Source organism: Coregonus clupeaformis, unplaced genomic scaffold, assembly GCF_020615455.1.
Source record: "Coregonus clupeaformis isolate EN_2021a unplaced genomic scaffold, ASM2061545v1 scaf0184, whole genome shotgun sequence".
NCBI classification, from domain to species: domain Eukaryota; kingdom Metazoa; phylum Chordata; class Actinopteri; order Salmoniformes; family Salmonidae; genus Coregonus; species Coregonus clupeaformis.
Window position 1 is genome coordinate 572,501 of NW_025533639.1, and position 18,924 is coordinate 591,424.

Consider the following 18,924-nt stretch of genomic DNA (forward strand, 5'->3'; position numbering starts at 1 on the left):
CTCTCTGTTTCCCTCTCTTTCTCTCTCTCTGTTTCCCACTATTTCTCTCTCTCTGTTTCCCTCTCTTTCTCTCCCCGTCTCTCTTCTCTGTTTCCCTCTCTCTTTCTCTCTCTGTTTCCCTCTTTCTCTCTCTCTGTTTCCCTCTTTCTCTCCCCTGTCTCTCTCTCTGTTTCCCTCTCTCTTTCAGTTTCTCTCTTTTCTTTCTTTTCATATTTAACTTTCCACAAGGGGAGAAAAACCCCCAAACCAAACTGTTATTTACATCTCTCTTCCTTCCCGATCTTTCTCTCCCCAGAGGAAATACATATTCCCCTTCCTGCTCTCTTCTCGTCTGTTCATCCAACCCCACGAGCTCATGTCCAAAGTGTGTCACCTATGTCTGGAACAGCGGAGACTGAGCGACCCTCAGGCAGACACGGTACCTTCTATACCTCCATTATACTCCATAATATTATACTGTAGTCTATTATACTATAATAGTACAGACTAATATTTATCCATTTATACTATATATACTTATTGAAGATAGACCTGCAACGATATATGTTTTCTTCTTCTTTCAGATGAGGATCAGGAAGATGGCTCCGAAGATCCTCCAGCTGCTCCAGGAGTGGACGGAGACGTTCTCCTACGACTTCAGAGATGAGAGGTTGATGAGGAGCCTGAAGGAGCTGACCCAACGCCTGGCCTCGGGGGACGAGGTCAGTCACAGTCAAATTATTCAATCTTTGTCACTGAAGGGAAATTAATTGTGCAGCCAGGCACACGTAAGACACAGGCGCACGTAAGACGCAGGCGCACGTAAGACACAGGAGCACGTACGATTCATAAATAACAGACACACTCACAAGTTAGTCCGTCGTCCGATGCCACCTGACCTGTCTTGGATGTAAAGATGACAAGAAGAGAATGCACTGAAAAGGATCAGGGGGGGGAAAAGGAACATAATCATTTGGGGAAACAGTCCATCTTCTCCCTTGGATTAGCAGGTACTGAGTGTATTTGAGAGGGCATGTGGAGCCAGGCTACTGCTGGGCTAGAGGTTTCAGGGGGTCGGGTAGCGGGGGAAGTTTGCTCGAGCCACAAAGCATTTTTTTTTTGTTTTGCAGAATCAAAAGAAAATAGCTTTTGTTCAGCTGCCTGTGCTGGAGGGCAACTTTCTGTATGCTGCCCTGCTCCTCCTTAGGCTGCAGTCGAATTGTTCCTCTACTGCTGACTTGAATGTCACTGGCTTAGCACTGGTTTGCTTTGGTCTGCGTCCTGAATGGCACCCCATAGGGCCCTGGTCGAAAGCACTACACTATATAGGGAATAGGGTGCCATTCTCTGGTCTAAAGCGCTACACTATATAGGGAATAGGGTGCCATTCTCTGGTCGAACGCGCTACACTATATAGGGAATAGGGTGCCATTCTCTGGTCGAACGCGCTACACTATATAGGGAATAGGGTGCCATTCTCTGGTCGAACGCGCTACACTATATAGGGAATAGGGTGCCATTCTCTGGTCGAAAGCGCTACACTATATAGGGAATAGGGTGCCATCTTGGACGCAGCCTTGGTTTGCTTCATTATGGCTGTTTTCACGGTTTTCTTCCAGGGATGACTTCCTATGAAATGCTAGGAATTCTCTTCTGTTATCCTCTCTCCTCAATGGGTGTAAAAAATGGTACCCCAAACTGCACCACAGCACATTTAGTACCGTGGCTACTGCTGTTGCCGTTTTATAAAAACAACATGATGATGAATCGTAGCTGTGGAAGAACCAAAGAGAGTGGGTGATAACTTTAGCTGATGCTGCTAACCCAGATAAACCTAGCCTTGCTTCATTTCGTAGCTACGCCGTCTCTTTTTGCTCTTTTTCATGATGGACCTATAGCTCTGTGTTAAGATGGATGGTTTTTCACTATTGAGGATGTAACTGGAACATTGGGTCCTTCCCATAGCCTTGGCAGGCTAAATCTGTTCCCTTCCAACACCTATTCATAGGGTTACAGTGGCTACATGCCTGGCTCCCAATGTTATGTCCCCAATGTTCTGTCTCCAATGTTCCAGTTCCATCCCTAATGTTCTATCCCTAATGTTCCAGTTCCATCCCTAATGTTCTATCCCTAATGTTCTATCCCTAATGTTCCAGTTCCATCCCTAATGTTCTATCCCTAATGTTCTATCCCTAATGTTCCAGTTCCATCCCCAATGTTCTATCCCTAATGTTCTATCCCTAATGTTCCAGTTCCATCCCCAATGTTCTATCCCTAATGTTCTATCCCTAATGTTCCAGTTCCATCCCTAATGTTCTATCCCTAATGTTCTATCCCTAATGTTCCAGTTCCATCCCTAATGTTCTATCCCTAATGTTCTATCCCTAATGTTCCAGTTCCATCCCCAATGTTCTATCCCTAATGTTCTATCCCTAATGTTCCAGTTCCATCCCCAATGTTCCATCCCTAATGTTCTATCCCTAATGTTCCTGTTCCATCCCTAATGTTCTATCCCTAATGTTCCAGTTCCATCCCCAATGTTCTATCCCTAATGTTCCAGTTCCATCCCTAATGTTCTATCCCTAATGTTCTATCCCTAATGTTCCAGTTCCATCCCTAATGTTCTATCCCTAATGTTCCAGTTCCATCCCTAATGTTCTATCCCTAATGTTCCAGTTCCATCCCTAATGTTCTATCCCTAATGTTCTATCCCTAATGTTCCAGTTCCATCCCTAATGTTCTATCCCTAATGTTCCAGTTCCATCCCTAATGTTCTATCCCTAATGTTCTATCCCTAATGTTCCAGTTCCATCCCTAATGTTCTATCCCTAATGTTCTATCCCTAATGTTCCAGTTCCATCCCTAATGTTCTATCCCTAATGTTCCTGTTCCATCCCTAATGTTCTATCCCTAATGTTCCTGTTCCATCCCTAATGTTCTATCCCTAATGTTCCTGTTCCATCCCTAATGTTCTATCCCTAATGTTCCAGTTCCATCCCCAATGTTCTATCCCTAATGTTCCAGTTCCATCCCTAATGTTCTATCCCTAATGTTCTATCCCTAATGTTCCTGTTCCATCCCTAATGTTCTATCCCTAATGTTCCAGTTCCATCCCTAATGTTCTATCCCTAATGTTCCAGTTCCATCCCTAATGTTCTATCCCTAATGTTCTATCCCTAATGTTCCAGTTCCATCCCCAATGTTCTATCCCTAATGTTCTATCCCTAATGTTCCAGTTCCATCCCTAATGTTCTATCCCTAATGTTCCTGTTCCATCCCTAATGTTCTATCCCTAATGTTCCAGTTCTATCCCTACTGTTCCAGTTCCATCCCTAATGTTCTATCCCTAATGTTCTATCCCTACTGTTCCAGTTCCATCCCTAATGTTCTATCCCTACTGTTCCAGTTCCATCCCCAATGTTCTATCCCTAATGTTCTATCCCTAATGTTCCAGTTCCATCCCTAATGTTCTATCCCTAATGTTCTATCCCTAATGTTCTATCCCTAATGTTCTATCCCTACTGTTCCAGTTCCATCCCCAATGTTCTATCCCTAATGTTCTATCCCTAATGTTCTATCCCTAATGTTCCAGTTCTATCCCTAATGTTCTATCCCTAATGTTCTATCCCTAATGTTCTATCCCTAATGTTATATCCCTAATGTTCCTGTTCCATCCCTAATGTTCTATCCCTAATGTTCTATCCCTAATGTTCCTGTTCCATCCCTAATGTTCTATCCCTAATGTTCTATCCCTAATGTTCTATCCCTAATGTTCTATCCCTAATGTTCCAGTTCCATCCCTAATGTTCTATCCCTAATGTTCCAGTTCCATCCCTAATGTTCTATCCCTAATGTTCCAGTTCCATCCCTAATGTTCTATCCCTAATGTTCTATCCCTAATGTTCCAGTTCCATCCCTACTGTTCTATCCCTAATGTTCCAGTTCCATCCCTACTGTTCTATCCCCAATGTTCCAGTTCCATCCCTACTGTTCTATCCCTAATGTTCCAGTTCCATCCCCAATGTTCTATCCCTAATGTTCCAGTTCCATCCCTAATGTTCTATCCCTAATGTTCTATCCCTAATGTTCCAGTTCCATCCCTAATGTTCTATCCCTAATGTTCCAGTTCCATCCCCAATGTTCTATCCCTAATGTTCTATCCCTAATGTTCCAGTTCCATCCCCAATGTTCTATCCCTAATGTTCTATCCCTAATGTTCTATCCCTAATGTTCCAGTTCTATCCCTAATGTTCTATCCCTAATGTTCTATCCCTAATGTTCCAGTTCTATCCCTAATGTTCTATCCCTAATGTTCTATCCCTAATGTTCTATCCCTAATGTTCTATCCCTAATGTTCTATCCCTAATGTTCCAGTTCCATCCCCAATGTTCTATCCCTAATGTTCTATCCCTAATGTTCCAGTTCTATCCCTAATGTTCTATCCCTAATGTTCCAGTTCCATCCCTAATGTTCTATCCCTAATGTTCTATCCCTAATGTTCTATCCCTAATGTTCCAGTTCTATCCCTAATGTTCTATCCCTAATGTTCCAGTTCCATCCCCAATGTTCTATCCCTAATGTTCCTGATCCCTAATGTTCTATCCCTAATGTTCCATGTTCTATCCCCTAATGTTCTATCCCTAATGTTCTATCCCTAATGTCTCCTAGTTCTATCCCTAATGTTCTATCCCTAATGTTCCAGTTTTATCCCCAATGTTATATCCCTAATGTTCTATCCCCAATGTTCCAGTTCCATCCCTAATGTTCTATCCCTAAAGTTTCAGTTCCATCCCTAATGTTCTATCCCTAATGTTCCAGTTCTATCCTCAATGTTCCATCCCCAATGTTCTATCCCTAAAGTTCCAGTTCCATCCCCAATGTTCTATCCCTAATGTTCCAGTTCTATCCCCAATGTTCCATCCCCAATGTTATATCCATAATGTTCCAGTTCCTTCCCTAATATTCTATCCCTAATGTCCTATCCCCAATGTTCCAGTTCTGTCCCTAATATTGCAGGATGCAGGATTTCAGTCCTTCACTGCATAGTGTGTTACCAATAGTTTTCTTGGTGACTATGGTCCCAGCTGCCTTGAGATCATTGACAAGATCCTCCCGTGTAGTTCTGGGCTGATTCCTCTCCGTTCTCATGATCATTGCAACTCCACGAGGTGAGATCTTGCATGGAGCCCCAGGCCGAGGGAGACTGACAGTTATTTTGTATTGGGACAAATTCACTTATGTGTATTAAAGTAGTAAAAAGTTTAGTATTTGGTCCCATATTCCTAGAATGCAATGACTACATCAAGCTGGTGACTCTACAAACTTGTTGGATGCATTTGCTGTTTGTTTTGGTTGTGTTGTGTTTCAGATTATTTTGTGCCCAATAGAAATGAATGGTAAATAATGTATTGTGCCATGACGTTTGCAACGCCAGGGTTGTGGGTTGGATTCCCACGGGGGGGCCAGTATGATAATGTATGCACTCACTAACTGTAAGTCGCTCTGGATAAGAGCGTCTGCTAAATGACTAAAATGTTAAATGTAAATAAGAATAGAATATGTTTCTAAACACTTTTACATTTTAATGTGGATGCTACCATGGTTACGGATAGTCCTGACTGAATAATGAGTGAGAACGTTAGATGCACAAATATCATACCCCCAAGACATTCTAACCTTTCACCATTACAATAACAGGGGAGGTTAGCATTTTTGGAGGGGTATGATATTTGTGCGCCTGGCTCTGTTCATTAAAACCTGCTGTAAAGGTGTGTAGCTATGCTGTACTGTAGCATGTAAACAGTTGTTTTATTCCACATAGTTATAATAACATCACTGAAGTGTTTCAGGAGACCTATAGACGGGTTAGCTGACAACATCACGAAAACAATGCATGCGCTTCAAAGGGGAAGAAATGCATGTCTTGTTGTGATTCTGGATAGCTACAATGATGAGAAGCTGCCATATGGGGAATTGTAAGTGGCTCGTTTCAACTCGTTTCATCTCGTTTCAACTCGTTTCAACTCGTTTCAACTCGTTTCATCTCGTTTCAACTCGTTTCATCTCGTTTCAACTCGTTTCATCTCGTTTCAACTCGTTTCATCTCGTTTAATCTCGTTCTTGATACCATGTCTGAGGTGTTTTGACTGATGGCACGTCTATGCTTATAAGGCTCAAATTCGCTAGCTAGCTAACCAACAACTGTAACGATTAGGGGTGTAACGATCCATCTACTACATCGATGTATCGATTTATATTCCTATGATCCAACTACATCGATCTGTGCTCGGCGAGTTGGCCTTTTGGACAACATATATCAATCTAACATCGTTTTAAAATGTAATAAATCGATTGTATCGATACTAGGTAATAACCCATTGGATTTAAGCACGTCAGACTTTATATGGATGTTTTTTCTTAGCACTTTTAATGATAAAGGCTTTAAACATTACTCGATTCAGTCTGCCTATCCGTGACGTCATCGCCCCGCGCCAGCAGCAGCGCAAAGGCGCAAAGACAACAAAACATAGCATGGCGGACGACAGAGGAGAAGCCGACAAGCGAGAAATTATCAAGCCACCATTGCGGTCCTTACAAGAAACAGGAATCTAGGAAACTTCACCTGCACTGTCCAGTATCCAGGTATTTATTTCAGTCACACTGGTTGAATTTTTGGCTAAAAGGTTACTGAATCGATTTCAAGTCACTGAATTGTTTCGGATCGTATCGTTCTAAATTAACCAATATCGTCCTTGAATCGTATCGACAACCACGAATCGTGATACAAATCGAATCGTTGTTAAAACTAATCGTTACACCCCTAGTAACGATGTATTTAAGAGACGACAAATGCTCATTTAGCAAATGTTTACATACACTTACGTTGGAGTCATTAAAACTCGTTTTTCAACCACTCCACAAATGTCTTGTTAACAAACTATAGTTTTGGCAAGTCAGTTAGGACATCTACTTTGTGCATGACACAAGTAATTTTTCCAACAATTGTTTACAGACAGATTACTTCACTTATAATTCACTGTATCGCAAAGAAAGTTCTTTGTTTCTGGCCATTTTGAGCCTGTAATCGAACCCACAATTGCTGATTCACCAAATACTCAACTAGTCTCAAGAAGGCCAGTTTTATTGCTTCTTTAATCAGCACAACAGTTTTCAGCTGTGCTAACATAATTGCAAAAGGGTTTTCTAATGATAATTTAGCCTTTTAAAATGATAAACTTGGATTAGCAAACACAAAGTGCCATTGGAACACAGGACTGATGGTTGCTGATAATGGGCCTCTGTACGCCTATGTAGATATTCCATAAAAAATCAGCCGTTTCCAGCTACAATAGCCATTTACATAACAATGTCTACACTGTATTTCTGATCAATTTGATGTTATTTTAATAGACAAAAAAATAGCTTTTCTTTTGAAAACAAAGACATTTCTAAGTGACCCCAAACTTTAGAACAACTGTATTTGTTTATGTTTACATGTAGTTTGCATGTTGTCAGCAATCTAAGCGTACCACGTCTGTTTTGCCCCATAATTGCGCATGTGTCGGTTTTGTTGCTAAACAATCAACCTGTCTATTTTATGGATGTTTTCAGACGGCCGTGAGCTCGAGGGTAGTGGTATAAACACACACTAAACACAAAACATCTTAATGGCAAAAGGAGTGTTCCAGCTCTAGGTGCAGGATGCACTTAAGTCCTCCTCTCTCTCTCTCTGTCTCTCTGTCTCTCTCTCTCTCTCTCTCTGTCTCTCTCTCTCTACCCTCTCTCTCTCTCTCTCTCTCTCTCTCTCTCTCTCTCTCTCTCTCTCTCTCGCTCTCTCTCTCTCTCTCTCTCTCTCTCTCTCTCTCTGTCTCTCTCTCTCTCTCTCTCTCTTCGCCCTCTCCCTCTCTCTCTCTCTCTCTCTGTCTCTCTGTTCTCTCTCTCTCTGTCTCTCTCTGTCTCTCTCTCTCTCTCTCTCTCTCTGTCTCTGTCTCTGTCTCTGTCTCTCTCTGTCTCTCTGTCTCTCTGTATATCTCTCCCTCTGTCTCTCTCTCCCGCCCTCTCTCCATCTCTCTGTCTCTCTCTCCCTCTGTCACTCTCTTTCTGTCCCCCTTTCTCTGTCTCTGTCTCTCTGTCTCTGTCTCTCTCTGTCTCTCTCTGTCTCTCTCTGTCTCTCTCTGTCTCTCTCTGTCTCTCTCTGTCTCTCTCTGTCTCTGTCCCTGTCTCTATCTCTCCCTCTCTATCTCTCCCTGTCTCTCTCTCTCTCTCTCTCTATCTCTGTCTCTCTCTCTCTCTCTCTCTCTCTCTCTCTCTCTCTCTCTGTCTCTCTCTCTGTCTCTCTCTCTCTCTCTCTCTCTCTCTCTCTCTCTCTCTCTCTGTCTCTCTCTCTGTCTCTCTGTCTCTGTCTCTCTCTCTCTCTCTCTCTCTCTGTCTCTGTCTCTCTCTCTCTCTCTGTCTCTCTCTCTGTCTCTGTCTCTCTCTCTCTCTTTCTGTATCTCTCTCTCTCTCTCTTTCTGTATCTCTCTCTATCTCTCCCTCTGTCTCTCTCTCTCCCGCCCTCTCCATCTCTCTGTCTCTCTCTCTCTCCCTCTGTCACTCTCTTTCTGTCCCCCTTTCTCTGTCTCTGTCTCTCTGTCTCTGTCTCTCTCTGTCTCTGTCTCTGTCCCTGTCTCTATCTCTCCCTCTCTATCTCTCCCTATGTCTCTCTCTATCTCTGTCTCTCCCTCTGTCTCTCTCTCCGTCTCTCTGTCTCTCTCTCTCTCCCTCTGTCACTCTCTTTCTGTCCCTCTTTCTCTGTCTCTCGCTCGCTCTCTCTGTCTCGCTCTCTGAGCTAAGTTTTCTGATTCCATAACACAGAGAACCTTCTGGCGCTGGTCAGGTGGTCCCCACCAGGAAATGATGTCACAGAGCCAGGAAAAATAAGGTGACTGGCGGCGTGACCGTCTGTTCCCTTCTCTGATAGGAGGTATAGAAGACAGCTTAGCCCCCCTGTTCACGAGTAGCTCCCGCTGCGTGGAAATGTCAGCCTGGTATCTCCAGGAATAGTTTCTAATTTTAGCCAGGCAGAGCCCCCCCCTTTCTATCCCTTAACCCTCTGTCTGTGGAGGACAGAAGACTCACCAGATGGCGGGATGCTTTGAAGTGGCCCCCCCCCCCGGTGTCTTGTACTACCACTAGCCTGGTTGCAGATCCGTTTGTGCTGTCTTGCCAATTCTATATCATCGTTGTCGTGACCAGAGCAAGAGAACACCAACAGATCTGGGATCAGGTTAGTCTTGCGCTGTCCAGCTGTACTGGAGCATAACCTGCAAACCAAAAAATGAGTTCTTAGGATGCCCCTGGAATGTCCGGAGGTTGTGTCATTGTCAAAAAAGGTGTAATTTGGTTCGCTCTCAAAAAAAAGATGTCGCATAAAACGTACATTATTATTCAACATTTGTAAATTTATTTTTTTACTGCGTTAGGGATAGCGTACACAGACGTTTCAGCTTTACAGCCTTCTTCAGGTGTGTAGGTGTGATTTTTATTTTTATTCAAAAACAGCATTTGTAAAGAACAACCGATGAGCAGCAGGTGCTTCTAATCAGGGTTGCCACTCATCTGCCAATCAGGGATGGGACTTTTCTGGTCTACCTGTATGCAAATGAGTCACAAAGAGATACAGAATTATACGGTACGGGAGCGGGGCACGAAGGGCAACTCACAAAAATCAACCGCCCCATGTGTCCGCTCACCTAAATACATCACATTAAATCATGAGATGGCCCACCACAAAGGACATCAGCCACAGCCGTTCATAAATATGTGGGGCCAACTCATAAAAGATATGCAAAATCTGATATGGACAGTGTTCTTGTATAACGGTCTAAATTTGGCCTATAGGAAGGAGGTGAAATCTAATTGTTGGCAGATGAGTGGCAACCCTGATTAAAAGCACCTGCTACTCATCTGTTGTTCTTCACAAATGCTGTTTTGAATTAAAATAAAATTGTACCTTCACACTGAAGAAGCAGAAAAATAACTAAATAATGAATAATGAAGTAAGCTTTATGCAACATCTTTTTGAGTGCAAACCAATTACACCTTTTTGATGGATGGTGAAAGTCCCAAGATATTGTGTACATATGTAACATATATACTGTTTAACCGCCAAGGCACTACAGAGGGTAGTGCGTACGGCCCAGTACGTCACTGGGGCCAAGCATCCTGCCATCCAGGACCTCTATACCAGGCGGTGTCAGAGGAAGGCCCTAAAAAATTGTCAAAGACTCCAGCCACCCTAGTCATAGACTGTTCTCTCTGCTAACGCACGGCAAGCGGTACCGGAGCGCCAAGTCTAGGTCCAAAAGGCTTCTCAACAGCTTCTACCCCCCAAAGCCATAAGACTCCTGAACAGCTAATCAAATGGCTACCCGGACTATTAGCATTGTCCCCCCACCCCACCCCACCCCCTCTTTTACGCTGCTGTGACTTTAACTATACCTACATATACACTACCAGTCAAAAGTTTGGACACACCTACTCATTCAAGGATTTTTCTTTATTTTTTACTATTTTCTACATTGTAGAATAATAGTGAAGACATCAAAACTATGAAATAACACATATGGAATCATGTAGTAACCAAAAAAGTGTTAAACAAATCAAAATATATTTTACATTTGAGATTCTTCAAATAGCCACCCTTTGCCCTTGATAACAGCTTTGCACACTCTTGGCATTCTCTCAACCAGCTTCATGAGGTAGTCACCTGGAATGCATTTCAATTGTACGTATTACCTCAATTACCTCGACTAACCGGTGCCCCCGCACATTGACCCTGTATATAGCCTCGCTACTGTTATTTTTACTGTTATTTTACTGCTTTTATTTTGTACTTATCTGTTGTTTACTTAACACTTATTTTTCTTAAAACTGCATTGTTGGTTAAGGGCTTGTAAGTAAGCATTTCACTGTAAGGTCTACACCTATTGTATTCTGCGCATGTGATAAATACAATTTGATTTGATATAACATGTACTGTATAACATTGAAGTCATCCAAGTGTTATCTAGTTTACAATTGTACTTAATGCCCCAGTGCTGAGGTCAGAGTTCTACTAAATGTCAAATTATTATTAGATTACTAGTGTACTACTAGGTTACTGTAGAGAGTAGTACTACTAGGTATACTGTAGAGAGTAGTACTACTAGGTTACTGTAGAGAGTAGTACTACTAGGTTACTGTAGAGAGTAGTACTACTAGGTTACTGTAGAGAGTAGTACTACTAGGTTACTGTAGAGAGTAGTACTACTAGGTTACTGTAGAGAGTAGTACTACTAGGTATACTGTAGAGAGTAGTACTACTAGGTTACTGTAGAGAGTAGTAGTGAGTGATGTAATGCAGTAGTAATGACCTGGAGGGAGTTAAAGTTGTCATCTGGGGTTCATCCCCGTGGCGGAGAGCATTTAATCTCCACCACACACAAAAGTGGGATTACAGCGGGATTGAAGATTATTCTCTATAATCTAGATTAGTCTCTCTCTCTCTCGCCAGCTCCGAGCGCCACTCCCTCTCCCTGCAGCCCGTCTCTTTCTAAGCTCTCTCTCTCTCTCTCTCTCCCCCCTACCATTGGCTGCTTGTTAAGGCTGTAATATATCCAGTTTAAGTGGTGATTGGCTTGAGTTGCCAAGGTGAGTGGTGTGAGAGAGAAATCTGATTGGTGGACACCAACACACATCAAACATACAGTATGAAGGAAAGTTTGTTGAGCAAACTGCTTCTTTTCTCGCGCTGGCCTGGCTCGCTGCTGAACTGAACTTAAGACTTTTTTTGTAGAACCTAGTTTCCCTTGGCTTGAATTGGCAGACAGGAGGTGGAGGGAGACGGGATGTGGAGGGAGACGGGATGTGGAGGGAGACGGGATGTGGTCACAGAAAGCGAAGAAGAGGCCCCCTTCTCTTTTCTTTAACCTCATACCAGGGGCCATGACCGGGAGTTCGCTCTCCACACGACTCCTCCCTTCTTTCCTCCTTATAAAGTTAGTATATTTAATGCATAATATGCCTGTAAACTCAATGAAACTGACTCCCTCTCTCCCCTCTTCCTCTCCATCATCCTCCTCTTCCTCTCTCCCTCCATCCCTCTTCCTCTCTCTCCCTCCATCCCTCTTCCTCTCTCTCCCTCCATCCCTCTTCCTCTCTCTCCCTCCATCCCTCTTCCTCTCTCTCCCTCCATCCCTCTTCCTCTCTCTCCCTCCATCCCTCTTCCTCTCTCTCCCTCCATCCCTCTTCCTCTCTCTCCCTCCATCCCTCTTCCTCTCTCTCCCTCCATCCCTCTTCCTCTCTCCCTCCATCTCTCTCCCTCCATCCCTCTTCCTCTCTCTCCCTCATCCCTCTTCCTCTCTCTCCCTCCATCCCTCTTCCTCTCTCTCCCTCCATCCCTCTTCCTCTCCCTCATCCCTCTTCCTCTCTCTCCCTCCATCCCTCTTCCTCTCTCTCCCTCCATCCCTCCTCCTCTCTCTCCCTCCATCCCTCCTCCTCTCTCTCCCTCCATCCCTCCTCCTCTCTCTCCCTCCATCCCTCTTCCTCTCCCTCCATCCCTCCTCCTCTCTCTCCCTCCATCCCTCCTCCTCTCTCTCCCTCCATCCCTCTTCCTCTCTCTCCCTCCATCCCTCTTCCTCTCTCTCCCTCCATCCCTCTTCCTCTCTCTCCCTCCATCCCTCTTCCTCTCTCTCCCTCCATCCCTCTTCCTCTCTCTCCCTCCATCCCTCTTCCTCTATCTCCCGCCATCCCTCTTCCTCTCTCTCCCTCCATCCCTCTTCCTCTCTCTCCCTCCATCCAGCTGTACAGGAAGATGGTCCACCAGATGATTCAGGTGTTAATCAGGAAGCTGACTTCTCTGAGCCATTACGAGGAGGCCCTGGTCAAGATCAACGCTACGGCCACAGACAGGCTGACTGTGCTCAAGGCCAAGCCTCAGGCCATCCAGAGGGACATGCTGTCCATCTGCAACGACCCCTTCACCATGGCCCAGCAACTCACTCACATAGAACTGGTGAGAGACAGACAGACAGACAGCCACACAGCAACTCACTCACATACACTACATGACCAAAGGTATGTGGACACCCGCTCGTCAAACATCTCATTCCAAAAACATGGGCATTAATATGGAGTTGGTCCCCCCCTTTGCTGCTATAACAGCCTCCACTCTTCTGGGAAGGCTTTCCACTAGATGTTGGAACATTGCTGCGGGGACCTGCTTCCATTCAGCCACAAGAGCATCAGTGAGGTCGGGCACTGATGTTGGGCGATTAGGCCTGGCTCGCAGTCAGCTTTCCAATTCATCCCAAAGGCATTCGATGGGGTTGAGGTCAGGGCTCTGTGCAGGCAAGTCAAGTTCTTCCACACCGATCTCGACAAACCATTTCTGTATGGACCTCGCTTTATGCATAGGGGCATTGTCATGCTGAAACAGGAAAGGGCCTTCCCCAAACTGTTGCCACAAAGTTGGAAGCACAGAATCCTCTAGAATGTCATTAAGATTTCCCTTCACTGGAACTAAGGGGCCTAGCCCGAACCATGAAAAACAGCCCTAGACCATTATTCCTCCTCCACCAAACTTTACAGTTGGCACTATGCATTGGGGCAGGTAGCGTTCTCCTGATGTCCGCCAAACCCAGATTTGTCCGTCGGTCTGCTCCGGAGTCCAGTGGTGGCGAGCTTTACACCACTCCAGCCGATGCTTGGCATTGCGCATGGTGTTCTTAGGCTTGTGTGCGGTTGCTCGGCTATGGAAACCCATTTCATGAAGCTCCCGACTAATAGTTATTGTGTTGACGTTACTTCCAGAGGCAGTTTGGAACTCGGTAGTGAGTGTTGCAACCAAGGACAGGTGGTTTTTATGCGCTTCAGCACTCGGTGGGCTCATTCTAAGTGCTTTTGTGGCCTACCACTTTGCGGCTGAGCCGTTGTTGCTCCGAAATGTTTGCACTTCACAATAACGGCACTTACAGTTGACCGGGGCATCTCTAGCACGGCAGAAATTTGACGAACTGACTTGTTGGAAAGGTGGCATCCTATGACGGTGCCATGTTGAAAGTTACTGAGCTCTTCAGTACGGGCCATTCTACTGCCAATGTTTGTCTGTGGAGATTGCATGGCTGTGTGCTCGATTTTATACAACTGTCAGCAACAGGTGGGGCTGAAATAGGCGAATCCACTCATTTGAAGGGGTGTCCACATACTTTTGTAAAAATAGTGTAGAACTGGTGAGAGACACACACATACACATTAACCCCTACACTGTGGCACAGCAACTCACTCACTTTGAACTAGTATACACTAGAACTAATAATAATAATAATAATATGCCATTTAGCAGACGCTTTTATCCAAAGCGACTTACAGTCATGCGTGCATAAAAATGTTTTGTGTATGGGTGGTCCCGGGGATCGAACACACACACACACAGACACAGACACACAGACACAGACAACTGGTGATCTACAGAGGACCACTGGTGAGAGATACTGTTCATATTGCCACTTATCATCCCCTTCAGTTTATCGATGTCCATACATTAAAACAGTGGTGTTTCTCTGCTGTAGCCCGCATCATAACAGCTCAATAAGTTACAAGGTGAATGTAAAACATTTGTTAAAACATTTTATTGACGTCGTCAACCTGACTGAACGCATTCACAGACAGATGGAGTTTATCGAGTTGATTTTCCTTTTCTCAGGAGAGACTGAGCTACATCGAACCAGAGGAATTCATCCAGGCCTTTGAGAAGAAAGATCTTCTGGACAATGATAAGGTAATGAGTCTGCATGCTTACCCACAATGCAACAGGCTACAGTTGGCTAGAACCCTGTGATGTTACGATATGGCTAAAGAACCCTGTGATAGAACCCTGTGATGTTACGATATGGCTAAAGAACCCTGTGATAGAACCCTGTGATGTTACGATATGGCTAAAGAACCCTGTGATAGAACCCTGTGATGTTACGATACAGCTAAAGAACCCTGTGATGTTATGATACGGCTAAAGAACCCTGTGATGTTACGATATGGCTAAAGAACCCTGTGATAGAACCCTGTGATGTTACGATACGGCTAAAGAACCCTGTGATGTTACGATACGGCTAAAGAACCCTGTGATGTTACGATACAGCTAAAGAACCCTGCCTTATATTGCTAAAATCTGAAGGTTAGTAGATTTGGCTCCATCCATCTCAACTAGTGCTAAGGTCTAGCTCCAAGTAGTTATACTATACAGTTGGCTATCACCACCATGATCTACATTGCTTAAATCAGAAGAGCAGTGATTTGGCTCTATCTAGAGTCTAGACCCACCAGTTTCTGTTCCAGACAGTCACTCATTATGGACTCTACTGAAACTGACCCCATGGTGGGTCAATGTGAGGACACCATTTTGTGTCAGTAGGGTAGACGGTGTACCCAGACATACCGTAGTGGTAGACCAAAAATGTGCTTTCTCCCTGTTCCTTTAAACATCCCTCTGTCTGAAAGGGCTATATAATGCTTTGGCTGTATCGCCATGCAACCACTCGGCCAATAAAGAACCACCACCGAGGGTTTGTTTTGGATGTGTGTGTGCGTGCTCGCAAGCGTTCGGCTGCTAGGCAACAGGGATGTTTCGGGGGGATATTTTGGCGCCCTTTCTTTTGTGCCTTGGGCTACCTCTCTACATCCACTTCCAAAGGGGTGGGGGTCTGTGTGGGGGTCTGTGGGTCTGTGTGTGTGTTGACCACTCTGGCCATTGTGTGGGGGAGAGCGAGAAATGCGTAAGGCTAAAGGAATGTGAGCTATTAGAATTATTCAGCTCTGCTGAATAATGTGAATAGCTAGTTAGCTAATGTCCCGATGGTGTGATTCGGAGCATAGTGCCAAGTCTGCAATAATAGTCTAATTGCAAAGACAACTATAAAGCCAATACACCCATCTGGGGATCCAGGGTTCGTGTTTGAAATAAAACGGCAGTTTGTCAAACTGTTTTACTCATTTTGTTATTGACAAAATACCCAATTTAGCAATGAGCTAAGTAATGGTAATGAAATGCTATGCTATTGGTGCTAACTAAATGTTATGTTATCTATACTATGCTAATGAAATGTCTGTCTTTATTGCTACAGAGCTGTTTCAGCGACCACAAGAAGGCTAGCAGCCTGGAGGCGTATGTAGAGTGGTTCAACAGACTCAGCTTCCTGGTGGCCACAGAGATCTGCATGGTGAGTAGTTAGGTTGATCTGCGTGGTGAGTAGTTAGGTTGATCTGCGTGGTGAGTAGTTAGGTTGATCTGCGTGGTGAGTAGTTAGGTAGATCTGCGTGGTGAGTAGTTAGGTAGATCTGCGTGGTGAGTAGTTAGGTTGATCTGCGTGGTGAGTAGTTAGGTAGATCTGCGTGGTGAGTAGTTAGGTTGATCTGCGTGGTGAGTAGTTAGGTTGATCTGCATGGTGAGTAGTTAGGTTGATCTGCGTGGTGAGTAGTTAGGTTGATCTGCGTGGTGAGTAGTTAGGTTGATCTGCGTGGTGAGTAGTTAGGTTGATCTGCGTGGTGAGTAGTTAGGTTGATCTGCATGGTGAGTAGTTAGGTTGATCTGCATGGTGAGTAGTTAGGTTGATCTGCGTGGTGAGTAGTTAGGTAGATCTGCGTGGTGAGTAGTTAGGTTGATCTGCGTGGTGAGTAGTTAGGTTGATCTGCGTGGTGAGTAGTTAGGTTGATCTGCGTGGTGAGTAGTTAGGTTGATCTGCGTGGTGAGTAGTTAGGTTGATCTGCGTGGTGAGTAGTTAGGTTGATCTGCGTGGTGAGTAGTTAGGTTGATCTGCGTGGTGAGTAGTTAGGTTGATCTGCGTGGTGAGTAGTTAGGTTGATCTGCGTGGTGAGTAGTTAGGTTGATCTGCGTGGTGAGTAGTTAATGGGAAATGGCGGCACTCCAAAACGTTAAGAAAAAATGACAAGAATAGATCGCCTCATTTCACTTCCTCAGATGAAGGCATAACTGCCGAAACATGTTAACCTGCCCGGCCGAAAATAAAAAGGCGTAATGAGGTGACGTCTTTTTGTCCTTTTTTTCTTAACATTTCGGAGTGCCGCCTTTTCCCAATGTTCTTGAACATGGGATTTCATTTGAAGTCATTGTCACATGGCAGAGCACCCAGCTGACAGAGCAAGACTGCGCACCTGTTACCTACTTTAGTTAGGTAGTTAGTTAGCATTTTACGGCAAAGCTAACTTAGCTAGCTAGTAATTACTTGACCGTCATCGTGTCTTTTTGCCCTGAAGGTTTATTTTGCGCTTTTGCTGTTGTTAACTTGTTGTCTTGTTGTCGCTGTTGACTTGTTGATGTTGTCGCTGTTGACTTGTTGATGTTGTCGCTGTTGACTTGTTGATGTTGTCTTGTTGATGTTGTTGATGTTGTTGATCTTGTTGTCTTGTTGATGTTGTTGTTGATGTTGTTGACTCGACAGCCCGTAAAGAAGAAGCAGCGAGCGCGAGTCATGGAGTTCTTCATCGACGTGGCGCGGGAATGTTTCAACATCGGCAACTTCAACTCCCTCATGGCCATTATCTGTAAGTGTTGTGGTTTTTCATCCCAACCCTGTGACAACTCACTCACCGGCTCACTTGCTGTAAACACACAAGGCTTTTTGTCGACAGTCAGGAAATCCGATCAGTAAATGCAAATTGTATTTCAGCGAGACTTTGTACCTTACTAAACCCTATAACAGCCTTAACCCGAAACGACATCACAGCAATTTATTCACTTTAAATAGTCTTTCAAATATTGCTTATTTACTTTTTTTTTGGGGGGATTCCTATAAAAGTGACCCATTTGTCCATAGAAGTTGTCCTTGACCTGAATAGAAAGGGTAACTTTCAGCTTCAATTGATAATCTTGAGCAGAGTGGATCTAATGCATCCTGATCTATCTTAGGCTCCAGCTTGTGACCTTCCCAAGGGTCTAGCCACAAAGCAGTCTGGGTTAGTTTCGGGGCCAGTCCTTGCCCCAGGCTTTAGGCGGCCAGAGCCAGCCGATGTGGTACAGGGGGGCCTGAGTGGCCAGGGAAGAGGGCAGCTGGTCAGGCCTTGAGGTTGGGGAGGAGGGGGTGGACGGGAGAGGAGGGACAGCTGGGAAGTCCTACACAAACACCCATATAGACAGATGGTCAGCACTGACCAGAGAGGGAAATAGAGGGAGGGAGGGAGGAAGAGGGGTATTGGCAGGAGAGGGAAGGCAAAAGGGGAGGGAGGGCTGGGTGGAGGGAGGGAGGGAGGGAGGGTAGGCCCTAGGAGTACCAGCTGTCCCAGCCCAAGCCCCTCTCTCCCTGGAGATGGAGCCACAGGCAGAGCCCCTCAGTCTCCAGGGACCCAGAGGGAGATATTGTAAGGTTAGAAAGGAAAGACAAACAAGACCCTGGGAAAATAGGCACACACAAAATAGCACTCCTGAATACATATGCATGCACACACACCTGCTTACCATAGTGAGTGAGTGAGTGAGTGAGTGAGTGAGTGAGTGAGTGAGTACACTAATTCCTCACCCTTGTCTTGTTCTGCAGCTGGGATGAACATGAGTCCTGTGTCTCGACTGAAGAAGACCTGGAGCAAAGTCAAGACTGCCAAGTTTGACGTCTTGGAGGTAAAGACACACACACACAATTGCGTGTTCACCTGCTGCACTGAGCACCATACAATCTAGCTACAAAAGCCAGCTAGTGCAAAGCTAACCTTCCCATGTTATCCTGTAAGCCTTGTGGTATTATCACAGTGCTACTCTACCTTCTGAAGTGTTAGCTCCAAGAAGGAGGAGGGAGAAGGGGTTCCTAGGGGATGGGTAGCCCCAGACGGTGAGCTCTACCTGGGGTTCAGATCACACCGAGCTCCCTGGGGGTCCTAGCGGAAGGGTAGCCCCAGACGGTGAGCTCTACCTGGGGTTCAGAT

The 18,924-nt window shown here is 44.9% G+C and overlaps 1 protein-coding gene across 2 annotated transcripts in view; it reads left to right on the forward strand.

The window, feature by feature from the left end:
• The window catches only part of LOC121584327 (ras-GEF domain-containing family member 1B-A), a gene marked incomplete at its 3' end in the record, with an annotated part of 136,164 nt that extends 117,542 nt beyond the window's left edge, over nt 1-18,622 (forward strand). For both annotated transcript variants that reach the window (XM_045214027.1, XM_045214028.1), the window contains 7 exon segments: nt 296-418; nt 564-701; nt 12,800-13,012; nt 14,702-14,776; nt 16,116-16,211; nt 17,451-17,553; nt 18,543-18,622. In XM_045214027.1, coding sequence (XP_045069962.1) covers nt 296-418; nt 564-701; nt 12,800-13,012; nt 14,702-14,776; nt 16,116-16,211; nt 17,451-17,553; nt 18,543-18,622 — 828 coding nt within the window.
• Between the last annotated feature and the right edge of the window lie 302 nt (nt 18,623-18,924).